Source organism: Pelodiscus sinensis, chromosome 1, assembly GCF_049634645.1.
Source record: "Pelodiscus sinensis isolate JC-2024 chromosome 1, ASM4963464v1, whole genome shotgun sequence".
In the NCBI taxonomy this organism is placed as follows: Eukaryota; Metazoa; Chordata; order Testudines; family Trionychidae; genus Pelodiscus; species Pelodiscus sinensis.
The window spans coordinates 151,482,488-151,507,039 of record NC_134711.1 but is presented as its reverse complement, the minus strand read 5'-3'; the positions used below and the strand labels follow the sequence as shown (position 1 = coordinate 151,507,039).

Here is a 24,552-nt window from a genome sequence, read left to right as displayed (position 1 = left end):
CCAGTTATGTCCCTCACCCTGTGCTGCTTCGCGCAGCTTCCATTGCCTGGGACGTGCTGGCTGCCACTTCTTGCCACTTGTGTTGGCCAGAAACAGTGAATCACAGACTCTGGGAATCTGCAGATGCTTCAGATAAACAAAACATCCCGACAGCTTACGCTGACGAGGTGGGACCAGAAGTTTGTAAACCACTGATATAGAAGCTTCAGGGGGTAGCTGAGTTAGTCTGTACAGGATAAACTTAAAAAACAACAAATGGTCTGGTAGCACATAGACTAACAAAACATGTAGATACAGATATAGAGTTCGTTTATAAACAGGTCATTGATTTTTTTTTACTTTTTTTTCTGTAACTTGGGGGGGTCAGCTTATGAACGAATGGGTTTATGTTCGAGTGTATATGGTATGTATCTAACTTGTCTTGCAGTATGATTCACTAGCATGGATCCCTGTCTTGGGTGGAGCCAGGTGTCTACATTACTAAATCTCACTGCAGGATAGAGACCTTACACAGCACAGATTGCAAGTTTTACAACCAAAGATGCCATCTGAAATTGACAAGTTGATCTTAAATGAGTTTTTGACAGATATTCATGCTAGTAAAGGAAATGGTTGAGGCCAAGTGAAAGAAGAAATGGTTAAATCAATATTTGTTTTGGAATTAAAATGAATATTTACTTTTAAAAAAATGCCCACTGTTCACTTAGCTGCATTGGTCACCATCAGGAATTGATTAACTGTTACCAAAATTATTCTTTTTCTTAAATTGTTGACCTTTTATTCATGCCCCCACTTTTCTTACCTTATTCCCTCAGTCTGAGAAAGAAGCACTGGGGTGGACATTGCTCTAGTTTTCTGTGCCGAAGACTGGAAGCCAGGCTCTTCCATTCTAATCCGTTATGACATACTGACCCCTCTTTGGTCTTGGTTAAGTTACTTGATCTTTCCTCAGTGTTCAAAAAGGGGGCAGTACCTACCCCTACTTCCCAGAGGTACTGTGTGAATAGATTAACATTTGAAGATGAAAAGTGCTAAGCATTATGACTGTTATGATGTCCACATCCTAGCATAGTGTAGGAAAGAACAGAGAATAGTTTTGAAATCAAATGTGCTTTTCACCATGTATGCTGTTTGTTTACTTTCTGCATTTCCCTCAGCATGGAGATGAAAAGCCCTATGTAAGTTCTAAGTGTTCTGCCTCTTACTATAGTTTCCACTGTCTTAACAGGCTTTATAGAAACTGTGTGGTGTTACCCAAATATGCTTATGAACTGTAAGGAGATGGATGGGTTTCTGTAGTAGCCAGATGGACTTGCAGCTAGTGGGTAGATCATAAACTTGTTCTTTACTTGGCTGCCTTTGGGCCACATCCAATCCATGAGAGTCTCCCATTTGGCCCACCACTGAGCATCAGCTGCTCCTTCATGCCTGCTTGGGAAACAGCAGTACAGATTTCTTCCTCTTCCCAAGTCGAACCTATTCCTGTAGGAAGGGGGGGAGCAGAGGAACCCTCCCAGCAGGGGCAGGGGAAGGAGAGAGCCAAAAGTGTAATTCAGTTCAGAGTGGCTTCACTCCTTGTTCTCTCCCTGTAACATCGCATCTGAGAAAGGGGAGAGAGGTGAAGGAGCCTAGCCCCTATACCCTGAAAGGCAGGAAGGGGGACTCTGCTGTAGCTTCCCTCCACCCTAGGCTGGAAGAATTGGTTGAAGAATTCCCATAAGAGCAGAGATGAGTGTGGGAATGATGCAGGGGCTTGGGAGCAGGATGGGCTAGAGGCAAGAACTAATGGGGGAGGGGTTCTGAGCAGATTGGGGGAACTGGAGGAGAACACTGATGGGGACTGGGCATATGCACTTGCATTTATTTTCCCTCTCTCATCATGCCATGTATTTAACTTCTAAACTTTTAATGTATATTTAAACACACTAGAGCTAGATTGTGTTGATAAATTTTGACTTAGTGATAGGCCTTTAATCGGGTGCTTATGCAATGTAAAGCATTCAGTAATTGACGTGCTTTTAGCAGTTCATGTGATTGTGTCCCGCACAGTAGTTTTTCAATAAAAGAAAAAGCCCAAAAAGCAACAGTCAAAATATCAGGCTTATAAAAAAGGAAATTAGATGTCCAATCATTTAGTTTCTTATGAGTTTAATTTCCTGTTTAAATGTCATAGTTTTAATAGAATTAATATGAATAGTATGCTGTTCTAATAGCATTGCGGTGCATTTGTAAAACTATGTGTTTACAAGATTTCATTGAGTATTGTCACTGTCACGCAAGATTAGTAAATGCAATCCAGCACACCGCTTGTGATCCCTGGCAGGCTCCTTAGAGAGTAAACATCTGGAGAGCCCTGTTACGCTAGAGCAGGCCTGGGCAAAACACCCTTCGTGGGCTGGATTCTGCCCACTAAGCCACCAGATCTGGCTCATGGACACAGCAGGGAGCCTCAGGCTGACTCCCTGCCTCTCCCACCCCCACATACTGCTGAGAAAAGCTGCTGCGGGAGTCTGTTTGAACAGCTGTGAGGCGGAGGCTGAGGGAGGAGAGGCTTCATGTGCTGCTCCCGTCCCCAGCACAATCTTATTGGCTGGTTTTTGGTCAATGGGTGCTGCTTGTTGTTAGCAGACAGCTTCTCCCCTCCCCTCAGGCCCACAGCTGTTCAAAAACCACATGGCCCTTGCAGCCAGTGTGGAGGTGGAACGGGGCAGGCAGGGAGTCTGTTTGACAAGGCTGTTGGCTGGGAATCAAGCAGGTAAGTCTCTGGGCCAGAGACTACCTCTGGCACTCCAACCCTCTGCCCTCCACCCCACATACCTCAAACCCTCTGCCCCCCTCCTACACCCATGTTCCCTGACAGATCCTGCACTCCAGTCCCCTGCCCCAAGTCACAACCTGTCCTGCCCTAGGCCCCAACCCAAACCTCTTCTCCCTCTCCTAAACCCTACTCCTCTTCCCCAGGTCACAATCCAGACCTCTACACCCTAGTACCAGGTTACAGCTGCTTCCTTCACCCAAACTGCCTCCCAGGCCCCACACTCACTCCTGCACTCTAATCCCTTACTGCAAGCTCCCTTCTGCACCCAATTTCCATCCCAGACTCCACACCACCTCCATTTATATGGAAGAGTGTGGCCCTTGACCACTTTCTAAATTCTTGGAGTGTCCCCCCCATCAAAAATTATTGCCCACTTCTGCCCTAGAGAGAGCTTTTTAGCCTGCCAAGATATGCAGGGTGCCTTATCCAGCCTGTGAAAACATGAAATTGAATAGTACTGGTGTATAACGAAGTATAAAAATGTGTCATGGAAGTCACTGATTCTGTGACTTCCAGAGACGTCTGTGACATTTTCCACTTCAGCCCTGGGGTGCAGAGGCTAGAGATCCCAGCTGCTGCAGGTGAAGCTGGGCCCTCACCCTTCTCGCTGTAGGGCTCAGGCTCTCATCCCACCTCAGGCCCATTTGGTTAGTTATTTTTAGTAAAAGTCAGGGAGAGGTCACAGGCTTCTGTGGATTTTCATTTAGTGCCCGTGAACTGTTCCTGACTTCACTAAAAATAACTTGGACACAGTCTTAATCTTATATACAAAATGCACCAGTAAATTCTTTCAGTTGGTTGAAGGAAAACAGCTGTGCATAGGTGGGTCATATTCCCATCCACAGTATCCCACTGCTGTGGAATAGTATTTTCAAAGGAATGCTGCTGTTCTCTTAAGAATCTTTATTGGACCCTATCCTTTTGGAATGAACATGGGCTGACTTAAAATGTAGGTCACAGGCATGATCAGGTACATGCAGTCCTGCCCCTGTAACTTAACCATCAGCACCCATTGCTAATGCTCCTAGTTCAGAGTCCCTTGCTATTGCATTTTACCCTCAACCAGGGAAACAGAAGCCCACCAAGCAGAACCTGATGCTAGTTCACAGTTACTGTACCACTTAGCATAATGTGTGCAGTCCCTATGCAGACACAAGTCACCCAATAATAGATTGTTATGGGTTTGTCTCTCAGGATAATGCCCTTTTAGCTGAGCGGCCCTCCGCAGACGCAACAACTGCAAGCAATATCTTGCCACTTGATTTCACCAAACCAGGTTTCACTTTGGATAGAGAACAAGCCAATGGCAATGAGTTCTGGTTAAGGTCAGAGAATCTGGATTCGGAGAACAACTTTAATGGAACACCGGAGGCTGTCCTCACTTCTTCCCCTGCTGGGATGAATCTAAAGGAAGGGAGCCAGACTCTTCATTCTGTCACCACACCACAGCTAGACAGGGGCTCTCCTGTGGATTCTCAGGAATGGCTGTCTATCCCTGCTTCTTTAGAAGATGGTAAGTTACTTCACTTCATTTACTAAAGTTAAAGTCTGGATAGCAATGTATACCTTGTGCTCAAGAGTCCGGGCCCCCTCAAAGAACTTTTTAGAAAATCCTAGAAGTTCTATCCAATACCTATGTATTTAGTCAGTTTCACTTTCAGAGTAGAAAAACCAACTTCTGAATCTAAATGATTATAGCAACAAATAAGGCCTGTTCGCTCTGAAAAGATTAAGGGTATATACACATCTCCCCTTGCCCATTCCAGTTTACAAAAACTGTGCCAAGTAGTTTTAGTTAGATATGATGATAGATAAATCCACGACATTCGCTTTTAACTTTGGCACGTAAGGAGATCACGGTACTTAATAGAGAAAAACACAGTTACTGGTTCTTGGGGAGAAAAGAGAAATAGAATCTGACAAGCTAAAATTACAATTATAAACTATAACTAAATGAAAAATGTTGACTGTGTTTGCAGATGGAGGAGTGTCAGAAGGCTTTCTTCTGCCTTATAGTCTACGCCCTCATATTGTACCAAAAGAAATGCCATCCATAGCTACTTCTGTGGTAGCTACTTCTGTGGTTCCTATGACTCCTATGACAACAAAAGCCTCTACCTCAGTATCAGAACCTAATAATGGAAAGATCTCTACAGAGACTGCAGGAGACACCATGCTCATTGACATTGACTCCAAATTTCACAACAGTCTGGAGGAAGCAGACTTGTATCTAGAGGTGAACCCTGTGAAGCCTGATCTATATCCAGGAGGAGAAATTATATCTGAAGATGGATCTGGCTCAGGATTTGATGCTTCAGGACAAGAGGCATGGCCATGGGGCATAGTGACATTAGAGCCAGTTTTCCATCCTCTTCCTGAAAATGGACTGAATGATAAAAATGAGTCTCTGTTGATCAGAGAACAGGATATTCCTGAGGAACAGATCCTAGATTATATCATTGATTCTATAGAGAAATTAAATGATAATCCTGAGGATGGTGATGTGACCAACACAAGAAGGGAATTCCCTGATGACCTTCAGTCACATGGACCTGGACTTTCAGAAGCCACAACGCAGCAAGTATCTGTGGTGTGGACACAAGAAAACTTGAATATGGAACTATCCATGCAAACAGCAGAGGCATCAGGCATGTATGGTTATTCTTCATCCTTTTCATATGAGCCCGCAGTGGACTATCCTCCTTTAGATATGACAGAACAGACCACCACCTCGCCACATGAAAACGATCTCTTTACAGAACGTCATCTCTTTACATCTATAGGGACATACAGCATTAAACAAGCTGAGGTGTCCAGTGAGGATTATCAAATCATATATGAAGAAGCAGGAACCCAAAATGAGGAAGAGGCAAAGCCAGAAGTACTGTCCACAATAAGCCAATCAGATGTAGCTACTACAATAGGGCACCAAGACATGGATTCTTCATGGACTGGGCTCCTCAAGCCAGAAATAGCGCTTACAGCGACTCCTACAATAGACTCAGCAGTCACAGGTATTTTCATAGAGGAGCAGCAAACTCCAGATTTGCATTTGATAACTCAAGACATTGCTGGATCAATTGCTGTGAAACCCTTGAACAGTCGGCCAACTCACAACACAGAAAGGGCATCTGAGAAACCTACTGATCAATACCTGCAATCTGAAGCACCAAATATGGTTGATGTTTCAACCATAGGTCCTTATATCTTGGAGCTGGCCACTGATCCAGAAGATTTCACTGGACAGTCTAGTACAGACCATGACATTAGTACCCTGGATAACTTAAATATGGCAGTGGATTCTTTTGCAACAGTGACTATAACAAAAAGTGCTATTGGTCCTCTGTCCAGTTCACCTACTCTACATTATACAGTATCTCAGACTACTGTTAGCTCAACAAAATTGGGGCAGGACACGACAACAGAAGTACAGGATACTTCAGTGGAGCTGGATCACACAGGCACAATGTTGTATCCTCCTGAAATGAACCTGGAAGAAAGAAGTATGACAGAGAGTCGCATGGAGCTATCGACTAATGCCCACTCCACAGAGATGGCCAGCATAGCTTGGCCAACGCACGCAAATCGCAATACTACCGTGTCCTCACGAGCTTTAGTGGTATTCTTTAGTCTCCGTGTTACCAACATGCTGTTCTCAGAGGACCTATTCAATAAAAATTCCCCTGAATATAAGGCACTGGAGCAACGATTCTTAGAACTGGTAAGAGTCACTTTATGATAAATATTACTAGCATCTACCATAAGCCCTAAATTAAAAACATTTCCTATAATGCATATGAGCAAAGAGGGAGGGAGAGAGAGAGAGATTTTGTTTGCAAATAAACTATATTGGCCTAGTGGATCCCACAGGTTGAGAATAACTCATTGATGTTAGTAGATGTTACTTTTATTTTGTAGTAAGAGAATTTGGTTGAAAAATGTAAAGCTTTTATTTTAATATTAGGATGTTAAATTTTGACATTTAATTGGTGTGGGACAGATCTACCAAGGCAAAAGTAAGTTTCTTAGGGTATGTCTACACTAGCCCCCTAGTTCGAACTAGGGAAGCTAATGTAGGCATTCAACATTGCAAATGAAGCCCGGGATTTAAATATCCTGGGCTTTATTTGCATGTTCCCATCCAGTTGCCATTTTTAAATTCCACTAGTCTGAAGTAACTGCCCGCGACTACATGCGGCAGTGAAACGGTAATTCGAACCAAGTCCTCATGGAATGAGGTGTAACAGTTTACACCTCATTCCATGAGGACTTGGTTCGAATTACCATTTCACTACCGCGTGTAGTCGCGGGCAGTTACTTCAGACTAGTGGAATTAAAAAATGGCAACCGGACAGGAACATGCAAATCAAGCGCGTGATATTTAAATTCCGGGCTTCATTTGCAACTTCGAATGCCTACATTAGCCTCCCTAGTTCAAACTAGGGGGCTAGTGTAGACATACCCTCCTTAAATATTTAATAATACTGGGACAGATAGTTGGCCACTATAGATCATATATAGGTTGAACTTCTTTAGTCCAGTACCCTGGGGACATGACGGGTGCCGAACCATAGAATTTGTCAAACCATGGGAGGTCAATATTGTCTAGAAGCATTAACAACATTTCCACTGCTTACTGGGCTCTTAGAAGACATTAGGGGTCAATTAAGGTTAAAAAAACAGCACAGATCATTGAGAGCCAGGACTGGTGGCTGAAAACAAACTTTATGGAACTGTGGGAAACTTGGTCACATCCATGATAAGTGGACACCTGGCTAACTAAATTTGCTCCGTTCCATGGATGTTGCTGGACCAGAGAGTTTAATTGGCTGTAGTTTAATTGGCTCCATGGGATTCTTGTGTTAATTTCTGAACAGAGTCTTTATTTGCTCTGTCCATAGGTGAAAGGTAAAATAATTGGGAATGTAATTTGGAGTGTAGAGTGATATGTTACTGAATGATCTCACCTGTTTTAAAATATTTTATTCTGAAAATGTCTACTCTATTAAATCTCTAGTTGAGTGAGTTAAATTGCCTCTAGATCTACTTATCTCTTAAATAGCCTATGGGTGGCAGAAGGCCGCCAGAGTAATGATCAGATTTTAAGCTGAAACATCTTCCTTTGTATATTACATCAATTAGTTTGGCTGGAGTAGCCAAATGTATAAAAGCTGACATTCAATGAGATAAGTCCTGCTCTTTCAGTATGCGCCTTGCTTGCATTAAGATAGAACACTGCATCCAGTGGGCTATGCTTCTGTTTTAGAACAAGAAGCCTGCTGTGATTTGCTCTATTTTATGGAAATTATGTGAATCTCTCAGACAAGCTGCATATGGGCTGTATGGGCTTCAGCCGGATACAGTTTTGACACCTTTTTAAAATTTAATTTGTACAAAATAGCTAGTCAGTTTGATGTAATAGCTGCAGAGTTGACCTGGACCGTCAATTCAGCAATAGATCTTCCATCACTGGATTTATCTCTCAGCACAGATATCATTGTGTTTCCCACACTGCAGCTGGTTCCCTACCTCCAGTCCAATCTAACAGGTTTCCAGAATCTTGAAATCCTGAACTTCAGGAATGGCAGCATTGTGGTAAACAGCCGAATGAAGTTTCAAAAACCTGTGCCTCGCAATGTCACTAATGCTGTCTATATAATTCTGGAAGACTTCTGCAACACTGCCTACCAGACCATGAACTTGGCCATTGACAAGTACTCCCTGGATGTGGAATCAGGTAATGACACTATGAGGATGCTGCCAGTTCATTAAGTAGTACCTGCCATATCAAATAAGCTCAGGGTTGAGAAACTGAGCTGACTTTCTCAGTGTCTCAGATCCTTAGAGAAGTGCACCCACCATTCTGCTCCATCTTAAGAGTTTTTTAAAAACTGGGAAAACCAATCTGTTTAGAGGGGCAGATTAAGGCAAAGTTGGAACCAAGATTCACCAAAACTTTACAGCCTCCTAGAGAAATTTGGGGTCACGTTTGGTGCTGACCTACATCCTGTGTAACTCCACCAACTTCACACTGGGTTGCAGACAGAGGGAAGGTTAGAACATAGAATTTGGCTCTTGTTTTCCCAGATACCTTCCCACCCTGACTGTCTCTCTACTCCCTCACCCGCTCCAGCATACTCATGTTCCTGGCTCCCCCATTTGGCTGGACTCTTCCATGCAGCTCTTTGTTGACAGGAAAATCCTTCCTCCCAGAAACAACCCATTTAAGGACATAAGTATACTGGGAAATTGCTTCATGTTAGAATATGATGTTGAGTCATGGGAACAACTTACTGCTAAGTGCTCAGTATAGCTAGGGTTAATATCCTGGCAGCTGCTCCAAGTTCACTGTACCAAACGTGTTAATTAGCCTGACTCCTTAGGTCACCTAATATTACATAAGCTAAAAACGGACTCCAAACTGGACTCTTATCTTCTGGTCATTCTTGAGTCTTTAATGCCCAAAAGAGGATGCATCTTTACTCTAGAATTCCAGTTCTGATCTCAGTAATCATGGAAGAGACCTTTCTGTAATTAATTCCTCTGGTTAAGGAAGGGAGGAGAGGAATCTGTTTTGTATTTTTCTATTCCTCCATTTCCAGAGAGATTTGTAGGAAAACAAGATCCCCCCTTGCAATTAAAGAGGCAGCATTTGCCAACAATTAGCATAGATTGGCAACTGAGAAATATTTTCCTTATACTTAAAAAAACAGGAAATAACTGTGAGATGTGTTGGCAAATGGTGACTCCTGCGTTGATGTAGCTTGTCCTCCAACAGAAAGTGGGAGAGATGATTAGAAAAGGGCAGTTTAAAAATCAATACTGAAGTTTTCTAACCAAATTAAATCATGTCATTTTACATCTGTGTGCACACATTAGCTAGCACACTGTGTGTACTGCATGAATGCAGGCAAACCTCACTGTGCTCTCCTCAGGGCCTGTAGTGTGGCTCTTCTATTGTGGATAGGGCTGGAGATCAGCCATATTTTAAATAAAAAGTAACTTGGAGAAATGGCAAAAGTTTTAATGATAGAAAGCATGAAAGAAGCAGCATAGGCCTGTGGGTAGAGAACCAAAAATAAGGGACAGGAGACCTACATTCTATGCTCTGCTGTCCCACTGATTGACTGTATGGCCTTAAGTAAGTCACTTATTATCCCTGTAGTACAGATGGGAAAATAGGGTACAAAGAGGTTGACACCACTGACTTTCTTTTGCAGAGCTCTTAGAAATCTATGCATTAGAAGAGCTATAGTTGTACTAACAATGACTGGGAGTCTTAAATGATCTCCTGGGTTAGTTTTCACCACGGTAGGTGGTAATGCGCATTGACCTAGAGCAGAGCAGGTAGCTAAAACTATTCACTCTCTTACCTCCACTCTCTGCATGTCTCTGTTGTCAGGAGATCAAGCCGATCCTTGCAAGTTCCAGGCCTGCAATGAGTTCTCTGAATGCTTAGTAAATCGCTGGAGTGGTGAGGCTGAGTGTGTGTGTTATCCTGGCTATCTAAGCATTGAAGGATTGCCTTGTAATAGCATATGTGACCTACAACCAGATTTTTGCCAAAATGATGGGAAGTGCGACATAATCCCAGGACAAGGGGCCATATGTAGGTATGTTATCCTTTGTCTTCGTATCTTTCACAAACAGGAAGTACAAACTTTTGCTTTACCTATTCTATAGCCCCTTCCCCAAAAATCCCAAAACAAGAAACAAAACTCTACACCCACAAGGCATTGTGTTGAGTGTAATGATAGAGGTTCCTAATAATAACACTCAAGACATTATTTGATGTATTCATGTGGTAAAACACATTATCAAGAAAGTCCAGTTCCTTGATTCTTTTACAAACTTCAGATTTGTAATAAGGATGTTAAATTGCGGTTAATTGACTAGTCGAGTAGTTGATAGGCACTTCCACATTCCTCCTTTGAAATGTACAAGAGCCCCAGTGGGGGCTCTTGTACATTTCAAAGGAGGAATGTGGAACTCCGCTTGCAGCCAGGGGGAAGTCCTGCTGAGTCGGGCTGCACAGGGGCCAGCTTTGAAATGTACAAGAGTCCCCAGCAGGAGCTCTTGTGCATTTCAAAGCCACAGCGCCCTCATGGAGCCCGGGGTCAGCAGGGGACTCAGAGTCCCTTGCTGACCCAGGGTTGCATGCTGTGCTGCATGTCGTGCAGAGCCCAGCTGACCCCGGGTTCTGCGGAAATGCCGCGCGGTACCCAGGGTGAGCTGGGAGTCCCCAGCTGACCCCAGGCTCCACGGCACTTCCCTTTGAATTTCAATTCTGCGTTTCAAAGGGGCAGCGTATATAGCTGATCCGGGGTTCAGCTGTGCGGCGCTGCCTCTCTGAAACACCGAAGCAGTGTTTTAAAGGGGTAGCACCACACAGCTGATCTGGGGCTTGGCTGTACGGTGGCTGCCCTTTTGAAATGCCTAGGAGGTTTTAAAGGGGCAGCACTGCACAGCTGATTCCTGGCTCAGCTGGGCGGTACTGCCGCTTTGAAGTACCCTCTCTTCCCCTTCCCCTCTTTGCTGCTTCCATATGATAGAGGCAGCAAGTTGGTGGGGGGGGGGGGAGTCGATGAATTGACTGACTATCCGATAAGCATTTGCTTATGTGATAGTCGACAAGTCCTTTACATCCTTAATTTGTAAGGCAGATTAAATATACTAGAGTTAAAAATGGTACTCCCAATTTAAAGGAAACCAAAATGAACAAATATCAAAATGGTCCAAATTATGAAAGACCAAAACAAAGACATACTAGAATATAAACAGCTCTTTTTTCAATTTTTGAAAGACACTGGTCTATTTTGAGAGGCAGTCTATTCTGGCATGATACCCTACACCATTATACAGGGAACTGAGAATGACTAGCAAAATGAATAATAGGACAATGAAGGCTGGACATTTAATACATTTTTGGTACCAGAGGCTTGAGGCCTGATTCTGATCTCACACTGGTATAACTCTTAACTATTTTAGTGGGGTTGCTCTGTATTAGCTACATATTCAAAATATTTAATTGTCTTTGGGGGAACCACTACAGTATTTTAAAAAACAAGCCATGAATTTCAACAAAAGGGATTGGGTAGCAGAAGAAAGAAAAAGGAAATTAACACACTAATAATTAAGCTAGAAAAAAAATCTCCTTCAAATAGGCATTTTGGTCTCAGCAATTAGGATCCATGCTTTACTCAAATAAGAGTTACAATAGCCAACAACATTAGAGAAATTAAATATCCCCCTTATAGCTTTAAAATATTTAAAATATATTTTAAAGATGTCTTATAAATTAACAGTTCTTAATCTTTCAATCATAGATTTGCATTACACATTTAATTTAATTTAAGTGTAGGTAAGATCATCTGTAACACACACACTTTTGTCAATAATAAACAGCATTTAAAAATTCCTACAAAAGATATCCCAATATATTAGCTAAATTGTGGTCTATTAAAATTCTTAAACAACCTTAACTGGTATGTGAGAAACAAAAAGTATAATGCTTAGTAAATACTGAAGAAAGATGTCTTATTTTTCCATTAATCTCTTGGTATTAGTATTTAACGGTTTCCTTGGTGGGTTTTTTCCCCGGGTATGTGGGATTACAGATGTCGTGTAGGTGAGAACTGGTGGTACAGAGGAGAGCACTGTGAAGAGTATGTCTCAGAGCCATTGGTTGTGGGTATTGCAATTGCTTCAGTGGCTGGCTTCCTTCTTGTGGCATCTGCTGTAATTTTCTTCCTGGCCAGGACCCTGCGAGACCAGTACTCCAAAAGTGATTCTGAGGACTCATTAGGGTATGTAGACCATCTAATATTCTAGAGCACTATTGACCCCACCGCCTACGGCTCTAATATGACTCCCAAATTACAAACTTGAGTAACAAAAGGTGAATGCCCTCAAGGATTGAAGGTATAATCTCCACCACTTCTTCCAATTGATTTTCTAATTCGGGATGTAGGGACTGCAGCAGCTCCCCACTTGCTCAAACTCTGCGGGGCCCACAGCAGGCGGAAAGCTGTTCCAACAGGCCGACCAGGGCAGACCCTGTCAGTAGCAGGCTCAGCCCTGCCTCACACCACTGCAGGCAGGGTCTGCTGCCACTGGTTGGCTGGAGAAGCCCTTTTCCATGATGGGCCTGGCCAAAGCAGCATGTTACAACAGGGGCTGCTCTAACCGGCTGGCTGGTGCAGCCCTTGTCCTCAGCAAGATGGGGCAGGGAAGACTGTTCCAGCCTGGTCACAGCACCCTCCCCTCCTTTTTAATTGGTTAACTGGTTAAATATAATGTTTAACCAATTACATGGAATTTTACATCCCTATTTCTAACCTGCTAACAAGTGAGGATTTAACTTCATCCTGCTAGCTTTCCTCCAAGCCCAGTTTGTTGGAAAACACTGGGTCAGTATGTCCAACGCACCAGTCAGATCAGATGCAGCAGAGGCTATGGTGCTGAACGTCATCAGTATAGTGCGGAGACACAAGTCCATATTGCCTCACTAAGTGCTTCATCTGCACAAGAGAGGTGGGTTTGCCCTGAATCTGTATGAGCAAAGATCATGTGAGCAACTACTCAAAAGCTACTTTGTGGGATTTCTTCTAGAGAAGGTAATGGAAACACTCAAGACACTCTGTCCTGCCAGGGAGTGCACGTGCCAACAGCATACAAGACTGCATGAAACAATATGAGAAACAATCATCACCTCCTGCCTAGATTTTTTGACTTTCAGGGCTGAAGCTAGATTGAACATGGTCAAAGAAATCCCAGGACTTCAAAATTGCTTCATCACAGTTTTTTGAAGTTCCCTTCACAATTGGAAACTGAATGTTGGTCATGAGCTAACAGACTGTCAGAACGTTCTTTTGTGAGCAGAGGCCATACAATGGCTTTAAGCATAGCTAGCAGTCTACCCCAAAAGGAGGCACTGGTAGTTTACAAAGACAACAAGCTCACTTCCCCTCTGGCCTCAATAATCCTGAGGAACGTGAATGGAACTCGACTGCTGTTGCCTAAAATACTCTGACAATCTATTGATCCAGGTTTTGAAGAGCACACTGAAAGACTGCAATACTTGACCTGTACTTTGTTTTCCTCTTTCACAGGCAGGGGGATAGCCTCTCCTCCATTGAGAATGCAGTGAAGTACAACCCAATGTATGAGAGTGATACTACCGGATACAGCCACTACTATCGGAGATACCCACAGCTCACCTCCTACAGCTCTACCAGTGCAGAGACGTCCACGGACTACAGCAGTGAAGAGATCAGGCACATTTATGAGCATAGTGAGCTCACAAAGGAGGTGGGTGACTTTGAAGTTTGCTCCCCACAGTGCCAGGTAGTGAGCACAGGCATGGGACTAAAACCAAACCCTGTTGGGTGTCGTAAAACTCCCTGAGCACTTGTGCTCAAAATACAAGTATGGGGCTTGTGGCTGCACCCTGTCTAGATGTAGGAGATGACTTCTTGCCTACAGACAGACAGCTAGATTTCACATGGTTAAGAAGCTGCATGTTTACATATTTGGGTATTTTTACAGCTAAAGATACTCCTGTCCTACCAGAGGCACACAACTTAAAAAAAAATTGTCAAGTTGACAGGGCTGTCCCTCGGGGGGCACAGGCCCTAGGGCAGCCCCCTGCTGCAGGCCCTTCCCCACCTCTGCTCCACTCCTTCCCCTAAGCCCTGCCCCTTGTCCTACCTCTTCTTTGCCCCTTGTCCTAAATCCCCTCTCTCTGAGCAACATGAGCAGGGGAATTACTAGAAGGGCCAGCGTGAGGGAGCAGCAGGGGTTGCCCGTGCCCCCCTGCACTCACTGGAGTGGTGGGAGTGGCCCGGCAGCCTGCCGTGCTCTGCTTCCTGCTGCCAGGTTGAAACAGAGCTCAGAATGCTGGAAGGAGATGGTGGAGAAGTCTGCCAAGTTGCTCAGGCTCCTACCACCTCAGTGAGCGTGGGAGAGGGGCCACCCCTATGCTTCCCCACACCAGGCCCCCAGGTGATCCCCCGGACCACACAGGACCCCATTCATAGGACATTTGAGGCAGCTGCCACAGGGCCCCCCAGAATGCAGCACTTGTGGCAGTCACCCCAAACTGTCCTGTGAACAGGACAGCTCTGCAAGTTGGTGTCCTCCCAAAAAGCCATTTGTTTTTATCCCTGGAGGAAGCAGTGCCCCTTTTAAGAGTTGTCCTATAGGGGGAGGGATAGCTCAGTGGTTTGAGCATTGGCCTGCTAAACCCAGGGTTGAGCGCTCAATCCTTGAGGGGGCCATTTAGGGATCTAGGGCAAATCTGATAAGGATGGTACTTGGTCCTGCCATGAGGGCAGGGGACTTGACTGAATGATCTCGCAAGGTCCCTTCCATCTCTATGAGATAGGTATATCTCCATATATTATATTTGTATAGCTAGAATATCTCCTCCAAGGGTACACACATTCTTCTAAATCTTTATTTCTTACTAGAATCTGCTGCCGAGTTTGGGAGCATTGTCCTATTTCCACATCAGTGTGTAGACGGCAAAATGTATCCCACAGCTAGGATGCTAGTCTGGGGGTCTGCAAATGAGGCTTTTAGTCTAATTTGTGTCAACAATCTAGTGATGAAGCCTTGAGCAAACCACACTGTTGCTATTGTACAGATCAGGAAATGAGGTCTAAGATGGAAATGATACTGACTCCCCTGTGTCAAATGTTCATCTCAAAAGGTGCTCCAGAACAGTAATAGATCTTAAATGTGGGAGAGAGCAGGCCCCAGGAAGGATGTTATTCTGGAGGCCTATGTCATGGTTGAGGCCTTTAGCTATTCAATGTTTAAATGAGTAAAATTAATGTTAATTTCCACCAGTTTTTAAATCTATAGATGACTTAAATTATAATGCTACAGCCATTTTTAGCATCATCTTGGCTTACCAGTTGTGTTGACCAACTATAAGCAAATATATACCACAAAAAGAGCTGTTTGTGTCTTGTCTAAAGTAGCATATCTAATGGAATATTCTTTCAGTGACCAATAGTCGTGAAGGTTTTTTTAGCTGTATTTTTAATAGTACCTCAGTGCTTTGTATAAACTATAGTTGTCATTCCTGTAGTCTCTATCACTGTAGGACATGATTGTTCTCTCACTGTCACTACACTGAAATCTACATTGTTTTACAGATTGAACCTCTCTGGTCTGGTATGATTTCAGTTAGCCAGATGTCCACTTATCATAGGTGTGGCCAAGTTTTCTGCAGTCCCAAAAAGTTTGTTTATAGCCACTAAGTCTTCCGTGTTCCATGCTGTTATTTAGCTCTAATTTACTCCTAAATGTTCTCTAAGAGCCAAGTAAGTAGTAGAAGTGTTGATAATGTTGATAGACAATATTGACCACCCATGGATCAGGAAATTCTCTGCAGAGGGTGAGGGTCCTGAGGGTGCGATACTAGAGAGGTTCAGCTTGAGGTAAAGATTAGACTCCGATCCCAATTATTGGACATTTTCTTTGTGTGAACATATACAGGTGCCCTCTTTTGAGGATAAAAGATTTTGCTATGTCATTTTGTCCATTCATAATCTCTTGATTTTACTAAAACTGTATGGATAGCTTCTGTACATATTAGCAAACATGCACTAATTTTGAAGAGTTGGTCCAATGATAACAAGAATTACTAGACTCCTTTTTACAGTGTTCTGCAAATTATACTGAATTCTACACATGCTCAATTTATAAAAATGTGCTCAGCCACTTGTAAGGTGGAGTAAAACTCAGTTTTCTGTATAATACTTCACAGTATTTATTTTGGTTCTTCTACTATTATTGCATATTTTGTATTACAGGAAATCCAGGACAGAATACGGATTATAGAGCTTTACGCCAAAGATCGGCAATTTGCAGAGTTTGTCAGACAACATCAAATGTAAGTAAAATGTGTTCTCGCAGTAACATCTTAGCAGGTTTCCATGTGTTTTTTGTTATATTTCCTGTGACTGTCTCCTTTTAAAGCAAGGCAGGCTGCTCAGTGGGGTAGAGAAATGGGAATTAGTTTGGTTTCCTGGGGACTTTAGACATGTCACTACACACGTGGCCCAGTTTCCTCTTCTCAAAGCTGGGGATGATGATGAAGATCCATTCACCTCCAAGTGGTGTAGCTCGTTACACTTGACCCACTCTCCCTTTTCAAGCTACATTCCCATTGATTGCAGTGAGAATCTTGCCTGAATAAGGTTGGCAAGATGAAGATTTAATGTCCATACATGCTATTAAACATGTTAACACTGTACAAAAGGACTAAGTGTTCCTATTTTATTTTTCTTAGATTTAGTAAATAAGTATTGGCATTGAACTATTGTAATGTTTTGCTAGTATCTACTTGAATTACTCTAATCAATCATCTTATAAGGTACAAATAGATGACACTAAAAGTGATACTAATACTGTAATTCAAAAGCCATCTTTAAATTAGGCACAACTAGTTCTTTTCTATGTTCATAATGTTTCACCGAAGCATCTTTCAGTAACCAGCAATTTATTATTTATGAATAGAGCATGCTTTATTGATTTGTTAACCATGGCTACTTGTGGGGGGGAATGGGTCAACAGAGTATGTGAAACCTTGTGTCTAAAGTAATGAATATAGTGTACTCTGTCGGGGAATAGTCCTCGACAAACAAATAGCTTCAAAAGTTTGTTTTTATTCCTAAGAAGAAATGATGAGATTAACAATATACTTGCTGTTTCAGGGTAAAATACTAATTATTGACCTACACTACAGATCACATTATGCATAATACCCGTTGAACTGGTTTGCAGCAACTGTACAACAGTGATTTGATCTGTGTATGTGGATCAGGAAAGAATTTCCTTATAGTTCAGCAGCATACTTTGAACAGCAATTTCCTGAGATGTCAAAGGTTGAGACTCCTAGAAAAACAACTGTTGGAGGCAGAAATTCTTCATGGAAAGGGAATGGCAAAGTCAAAACTTCTTGCCTGTAACTGCACAAAGTCAAATTTTTTTAGTTTGGGTAGTGATTTTGGGAGCACGGCACCCAAAAGCTTTAGTCACCTCGGGGGGGAAAAAAGGTAGATCAAACAACAGAAGTGAATTGTTAGCAGAGAGGTATTGGACATGAAATAGCCTGTTTCATAAAACACAGGTTAACAGAGCCTTTTCAGTATCTGTTCAAAATTTGTTAATATTCAGTAGGTTTCTCTTCAAAATTGGTATTTGAAAACTGTCAGACAAGCAAATCTTACCAGTTTGTCCTCTTTGAATTCTTCACATTCAACACTGTAATGAACCAAGCCAATAGTCACTGGCAAAGAGTGTTATCTATAATTGTGGGTGCAATAAAATTACAAGCCTGCCATATTAATGGATAAGCTCAGTTGCTACAGCTTCCCAGACATAAGACTCAAAGCATCCATCAAAGCTTGCCTGTGGAAATTCTATTTGCTAGAATCAGCTGAAAGCAAACAGCCTCCCGATTCCTATCTTTAACTCATGCTAAATGTATTTTAAAGTTTTTATAAATGGTGTTCTAAATAATATTTCTGCCCATAACAAAAACTAGTAGATAATAGGGATGTAAGCAATTAGTCCACTAGTCCCTCAACTAGTTGCTCCCCCACCACTTGCTGCCTCTATCGGCAGCAGCAAGTGGGGGAACAGGCGCTGGCACGGAGGGGAGCTGGCTTAAAAGCTGGTTCCCCCCAGTACTGCCTCTGGAGGCGGAAGGGGAGACAGGAATCATCTGGAAAACACATTGACTACTTGATTAAACTAAATTTAATACCCCTAGTAGGTAACACATGCTACAACTGTGGAAATTCTAGGAGGACAAGTGATACACTGATAATCTACTACTACCCTTAAACTTGCAATGGAACTTAGTTCTACATGAATTTTTCACCTGCAATACATGTCCAGAAATCCTTAATCTACAACAGATTTCTAATTTGTGTAGTTAAACACATAAGTGGGCTTATAATGAAAAATTATTTAAGCAGTTATACTCCTAGGAATTTCTATAGCTGCTTGTTATTCAAGAAGATTGGAATAAAATGTTTCAGGGGAATAGATTAAAGATCTGTCCACTGTAAAATGTTGTGAGACTTAACAAGTCAGGCATTTCAAATGCAGTAATTTGTTTAAATGAGAATAACGGTGGCACTTATTTAAAATGAACATCTTAAATTTCCCTCAACTGGAAAGTAATTGGGCAACCCTTTTTACAAGCTTTAAAACAAAGCCCACAGAAGAATGTAGTCTCTACCTGCCTATTTTTCTCATTTCAGGAAACTGCTTTAAAAAAAAATCTGAAACCAGTTTTATGGAAGAAGAGGAAGATGACCTTGTTGCTCAAGTAAACAGGGCACAGACATAACTGCAATTACTTACAGTATTTACACTATATGGATCTTAAAACGTTGCTGGTTGGATATTTTCTAAATGAATGGTTAACTGTAGGAATGTTTCTTACTATCTTTGGCTTTTCTCAATGCAGTTATGAGAGTGACCAGAGGTCATGAAAGTTCACTTACTTTTAATAAGGGAAAAAGCATTTCCTGCCCTGGACTTTGAAAGTTTGTGCATGTATTTTCTCATTGCATGAAGATTTTTTTGCTCGGTATACAAAGAAATAAAATACAGATTTTTAATGTTACTCTGGTATTTCTCTCCCCTCCCCCCTCCCCACTGTTTAGAGGTTTCAAAAGTAAAGTATTAGTGGAGGAGGGGAGAATATTTGGGTTCCTGGTGAGAGGTTTGTAGGACGAGACTGGCTCTGCTCAAGTGATAGCAGCATTATTTTGATATGGCCCAATAATGATCCCAGAGAAAATGTTTTGTTATCTAGATAGAGAAGTTCGTTATGTATGGCTGGATGACTTACCCCTTTTTGTTGCTTATTGATTAAAATAAATAAGCAGTCACATACAGCATAATGTTCAGCTTGCAGCTCTCATGGCAAAGCTCATGTCTCTTTGCAAGGCAATCCTTGAGGGAGATGGTGCAGGGCTTAGGGGTTGCTAACACAAGAAATATTAGAATGAGTGTGTGTTCTCCTGTACAACTGGTAATCTGGGACAAACAAGGGCTAACCCCTACCCTCAAATTTTTATAGAACAGCAGCTATTTTTATCCTCTTAACATTTTAAATATAGTTACTTTTTATTTGTGCTTCTGTAGAATAATGAATGTGTTATTTACTGTACAGTTATTGTATTCCCTATGTTTGGTTATTTTCATAAGGGCTTAATTGTACTACTTATTGTACTTAATTTCACACCATTGTTTATTCCTTCAGCACTGATTTTCTCTTCTTAGCATTGTATGCCCCCATCAGATAAAATCCAGCTGACATATTAGAATACTATCACTTGAATAATGTACTAGTCAACCACAAGCTCTATTTCCAAATCAGGCCCCCTTTACCTCCCTATTTGAGTAAGATAGTATACCATTTACCTGTCCTCATTTTGCTTACCCAGTTTCTGATCTCTGCAATCTCTAATGGGGAAAAAGGGAACCCCACTTCTGGCTTAGTGGAAACCAAATGTTAAGATTTTTACCTACTTTCCAGATTTAATTACTTAGAAATAAAAAAATTGTTAATAAGAACAAGTATGTGAAAAGATGTGCTTCCGATGCAGATTTGGACCTGTATTTTGAACTGTCAAAGCTTGTGCAGGTTTGGCATGGTCTATTCAAATCAAGGGAGCCAGCATGAAATTTGTATCTAGATCTGTAAGGCTCTGAGTTGGAGGCATGTCTAAACTATGGGGTCTAGGGGAACGTGTCTGCTCTTCTGCCAAAAAAAAAAAAAGTGGAAGAGCAAATGCGCTCTTTCAGAAGCCCTGTCTTACTCCTCCCATGAAAGAGGGTTTTTTTCCAACATTTGGTTCAGTATAAACAGGCCAAATTTTGGAAAAGCCACTTCTGAAAAAAATATTGGGAAAAGGTACGCAAATTGCAGAGCACAATTTGTGTACCTTTTTGTGATAAAGTCCTATAGTCTAGACATAGCCCGAGATGTTTAGATCTTTTATATTTAATGCTGATCAGGAACATTTTTTCCGCCTGAGCAATGAAGCTAATTTAACCAAGATGGTCAACTAGTGCCAACAAACCTCTCATCACCACTTTTCCAATGCACATTGATTTAATCAAGGCAAGACTACTTACTTCCCAAATTTGTTCAGTCCAGCTGTCTAAGATGGGAGAGATTCCTATGAAAGAAAAACGCTTCTTCCACATGTTCTTTCAGCAATCCTCAGCTGGTCTGGGAGGATACTTCACCAGGTTGGTGGGTTATTCTTCTCCATTTCAATACCAGGGGTAAAGATTCATGGCCTAAGTGTCAAGCAGGAAATCAACTCTTATGAGCCAATGATCAATAATTGGGTGCGGCTTCAAAATGCTATAATCAACAAACCAGATCTTATGAAGTAGTGTGATCATTGAGTACTGCCCTGTCTGTGCAATCAGCCTCTCAAAGATAACTTGCATGGACCTATTGCAAACATGATTCTTTGGCACTGTAGAAACAGTGGGAAGATTCCCCCTGCCCCTGCAATTGGTGAAGCAGGCCAAAGGGGCACAGCTGGGATGCCCTTATGTTACACCAATCTTCATCTTCTGTTTTGGGCCCTTGTAATCCAGTCTAGTTGAGGAGAACAGTAGAGTCAGCTGTCTACAAAGTTAAATTTTTACATTACCTTGGCATAGTACCCTGCCCTTGGGTTATAAAGAAGAATATGACTCCAAAATTATTCTGATATAAAGTGCATTTTCAATATGGTGCTCTGAGAATAAACCACTCCCCTCAACCTCAGGGCTTCATGCCTTCCTGTGTGCTGTACTGACAATCTATGCTTCAGGTAAAATAAGAGATTGCTGTCAAGTCCAGATCTGTTCAGTATTAAAAAGTATTCAATGGGAGGCGGGCGTGTTTTTGAAATTTGAACCTAAAGCTGGATCTAAATGTCGTGGTGGAAAATCCCTGTCATATAGCCATCTGAAACAAAATTGCATCGTTAGGGGTTGAGATTAGGAACTGAATCTTGCAGTCAAAGCCCATCTTTAGTTAAAGCTGCCTAGTAGTCCTATCTAGTCCTATTTTGCCCTAGCCTAGAAGAGCCATTTCATTGTACATACAGGGTATATTTTTCTTTTTGTATGTAATCGTGTCTTATTTTCACTGCAATAAATGTTTTTGTTTCAAGAAGGTGTCTGTTTATTTCTCTCTCCCCCATCACAATCTTGACTAGTTTTTAAAATTGATGTGGAGACTAAGATGACATAATGGGATGGAATGGCAAGGACATTTAATATTATGAAGATGTAACTGAACATTTGCACTACTTGGAACAGGTTTTTAATAAATCTAGTTGAACTGTTAAACTCATTTGTTAATAAAAATGCCAAGTATAGTTCACAGTGATTTGTGGCACTATATTAGCCTGACATCTGGGAAGTGTACAGTTCTTTCCGATTTTGTTCTTTGAACCAGAAGAATAGCAAACAAAACCCTTTAGGGATTTCTGATTTGTGAGAAATCAGGGCAAAAGTGTTTCTTAGGTGACCGTGAGTCATTAAAATAAGTCAGATGAATTCATACCATTTGCCAGCTTGTAAAAAAAGGCATAATGAATAGCCTCACTAGCTTTTATTTATCCTATCATTTACAGGTGTCAGACACCATTATAACGTGTTGCTATGAAATAAAAACTCACCGATTTCAGTCTGCAGGGAGTTCAGAGTCTGCTCTTCAGCCTCCTACTCCTCTGTGCAAACATGAGGAGAGGGTGTGTAGACAAGATCTTTAATCCAGCCATAGAAAGCTGCTTATGCTCCTGTTGCGCCTGCAGCTGTGAGCAGCTTGATGGGGGAAGGGAGAAAACAAGTCAGCACAACTGAGACTCACTATTTCCAATACATGAGAAATTTCAAAATTAGTCAGATTGAAACATTGTTGAAATGCCTCTGACCAGAAATCCCCAAAAGAGTTTCTCTGAGCAATACCCATGCCTAGTGATTCTGTGAGAAAATATGTGGCCAAGACAGGCAGGGGCTGACTGCAATTAACCTGCTCATCGATTCCACACAGCTATTCCATTCCATTCAGCAGCAGGAGCCAGAGCTGTTAAGGTCTGAATCTCTGGGGTAGCCCCTCCATGGGGACTTCAGGCTCCCCTTTTCAGAAGTCAGGCACTGCCAGTTGGCCCAGATGCATGGAAGCTCTGAAGTTCATACTCACAGCAATACATATGATAGGCCTGTCCCCAAGCCATGCAGCCTACAAGCTCATCTCAGGATATTCATGCTCCCAGTTGACTACCTTCATTTCCTGGCTCAGCAGCAAGGAGCCTGTATCCCCAAGAGCCCTGGCTCAAACAGGAATGTTGGCATTGCTGCCTATGGAGCCTGAAAACCTGAGCTTGTAAAGGTGTGCTAGCAGCCTGCCAGACAGATTTCCCTCTGAACCCTTTGTGATTTAATGTAAGTTCATCAAAACCCAACCTGGTTTCACAGACAATTCAGTTTTGACAAACTCACTTTCTGACAAAACTCTTGCATTAAAAAATTTCCAGTGCTTCTATTGTAGCTTCATCGGCAGAAAGTTCACTTAACGTAAGTAGTTTATGCCTCTTTTTTAATGCAATCATTAATTGGCTGTCAAAGAAAAGGCTAGGAGGCAGGGTTCAAAGTTCTGCAGTTGTGACTCTGAAACCCAGTCAAAAAATACCCTGGCTTACTAGAAAACCATTCTCCATGTTAACCAGTAGAGAGGAGTATGCAACAATGTACAAATTTAGTAGCAAAATATTGTTTGTTTACTAAAGCCCCAAAGCCCAGGCCTCAATTCACTTTTAGAAATCTAACTGCTGTATTGTGTTTCACACACACACTAGTTTTTTTCCAAGTCTGCATGACTATTTTAGTTCAAACACAATGGCTGTGTCTAGACTGGCCAGTTTTTCCGGAAAATCAGCCGCTTTTCCAGAAAAGCTTGCCTGCTGTCTACACTGGCCTCTTGAATTTCCACAAAAGCACTGACTTCCTACTGTAAGAAATCAGTGCTTCTTGCGGAAATACTGTTCTGCTCCCGTTCAGGCAAAAGTCCTTTTTGTGCAAAGCTTTTGCGCAAAAGGGTTAGTGTAGACAGCTCAGATTTGTTTTCCGCAAAAAAGCCCCGATCGCGAAAATGGCAATCAGGGCTTTTTTGCGGAAGAGAGCATCTAGATTGGTACAGACGCGTTTCTGCAAAAGCACTTTCTGAGGAAAAGCGGCCGTGCCAATCTAGACGCTCTGTTCCGAAAATGCTTTTAACGGAAAACTTTTCAGTTAATAGCATTTCTGGAAAATCATGCCAGTCTAGACGTAGCCAATGAGTAGTTCTGTGGCCTCTTAGGATGCGTCTACACAGCCCTCTTACCTTGAAATAAGCTACACAATTTGTGCTCCGTAAATTGCGTAGCTTATTTTGAAATTTGGCAGTCAACATCGCCCTAGACATTAACAAATACACTATATATCATGAGCTTTTGTAGGCAAAACCCATGAAAACTCGTGTGTGTGTGTGTATATAAATAAATAAAAAAATCTGTAAGGTGCCACAAGACTACTCATTTTTAAAATTACAAGCTAACAGCTAATCCTCTGAGATTTAATTCAACACAGACACTACAAAAAAAGCAGCTGTCTGGGCCTCATTCTGTTCTCACAATAGTGTAAATTAAGAGTTA

General features: G+C 42.0%; 1 protein-coding gene and 1 long non-coding RNA gene across 2 annotated transcripts in view; one reads left to right on the top strand and one right to left on the bottom strand.

Annotated features, from left to right (window-relative positions):
* IMPG2 (interphotoreceptor matrix proteoglycan 2) overlaps positions 1 to 22,045 on the top strand; it is an 83,920-nt gene extending 61,875 nt beyond the window's left edge. Inside the window, exons 13-20 of the mRNA XM_075907641.1 lie at positions 4,013 to 4,331; positions 4,798 to 6,539; positions 8,336 to 8,555; positions 10,221 to 10,431; positions 12,436 to 12,624; positions 13,930 to 14,128; positions 16,642 to 16,721; positions 19,102 to 22,045. Coding sequence (XP_075763756.1) covers positions 4,013 to 4,331; positions 4,798 to 6,539; positions 8,336 to 8,555; positions 10,221 to 10,431; positions 12,436 to 12,624; positions 13,930 to 14,128; positions 16,642 to 16,721; positions 19,102 to 19,114 — 2,973 coding nt within the window. The 3' untranslated portion in view covers positions 19,115 to 22,045. The remainder of the gene's footprint in view (positions 1 to 4,012; positions 4,332 to 4,797; positions 6,540 to 8,335; positions 8,556 to 10,220; positions 10,432 to 12,435; positions 12,625 to 13,929; positions 14,129 to 16,641; positions 16,722 to 19,101) is intronic.
* LOC112547035 (uncharacterized) lies at positions 16,629 to 22,727 on the bottom strand. Its single transcript, XR_003090779.2, has 3 exons — positions 22,540 to 22,727; positions 20,990 to 21,157; positions 16,629 to 17,019 (listed from the first exon to the last, which is right to left on the bottom strand). It is a non-coding gene; the product is annotated as an uncharacterized LOC112547035 (long non-coding RNA).
* Positions 22,728 to 24,552: the final 1,825 nt, after the last annotated feature.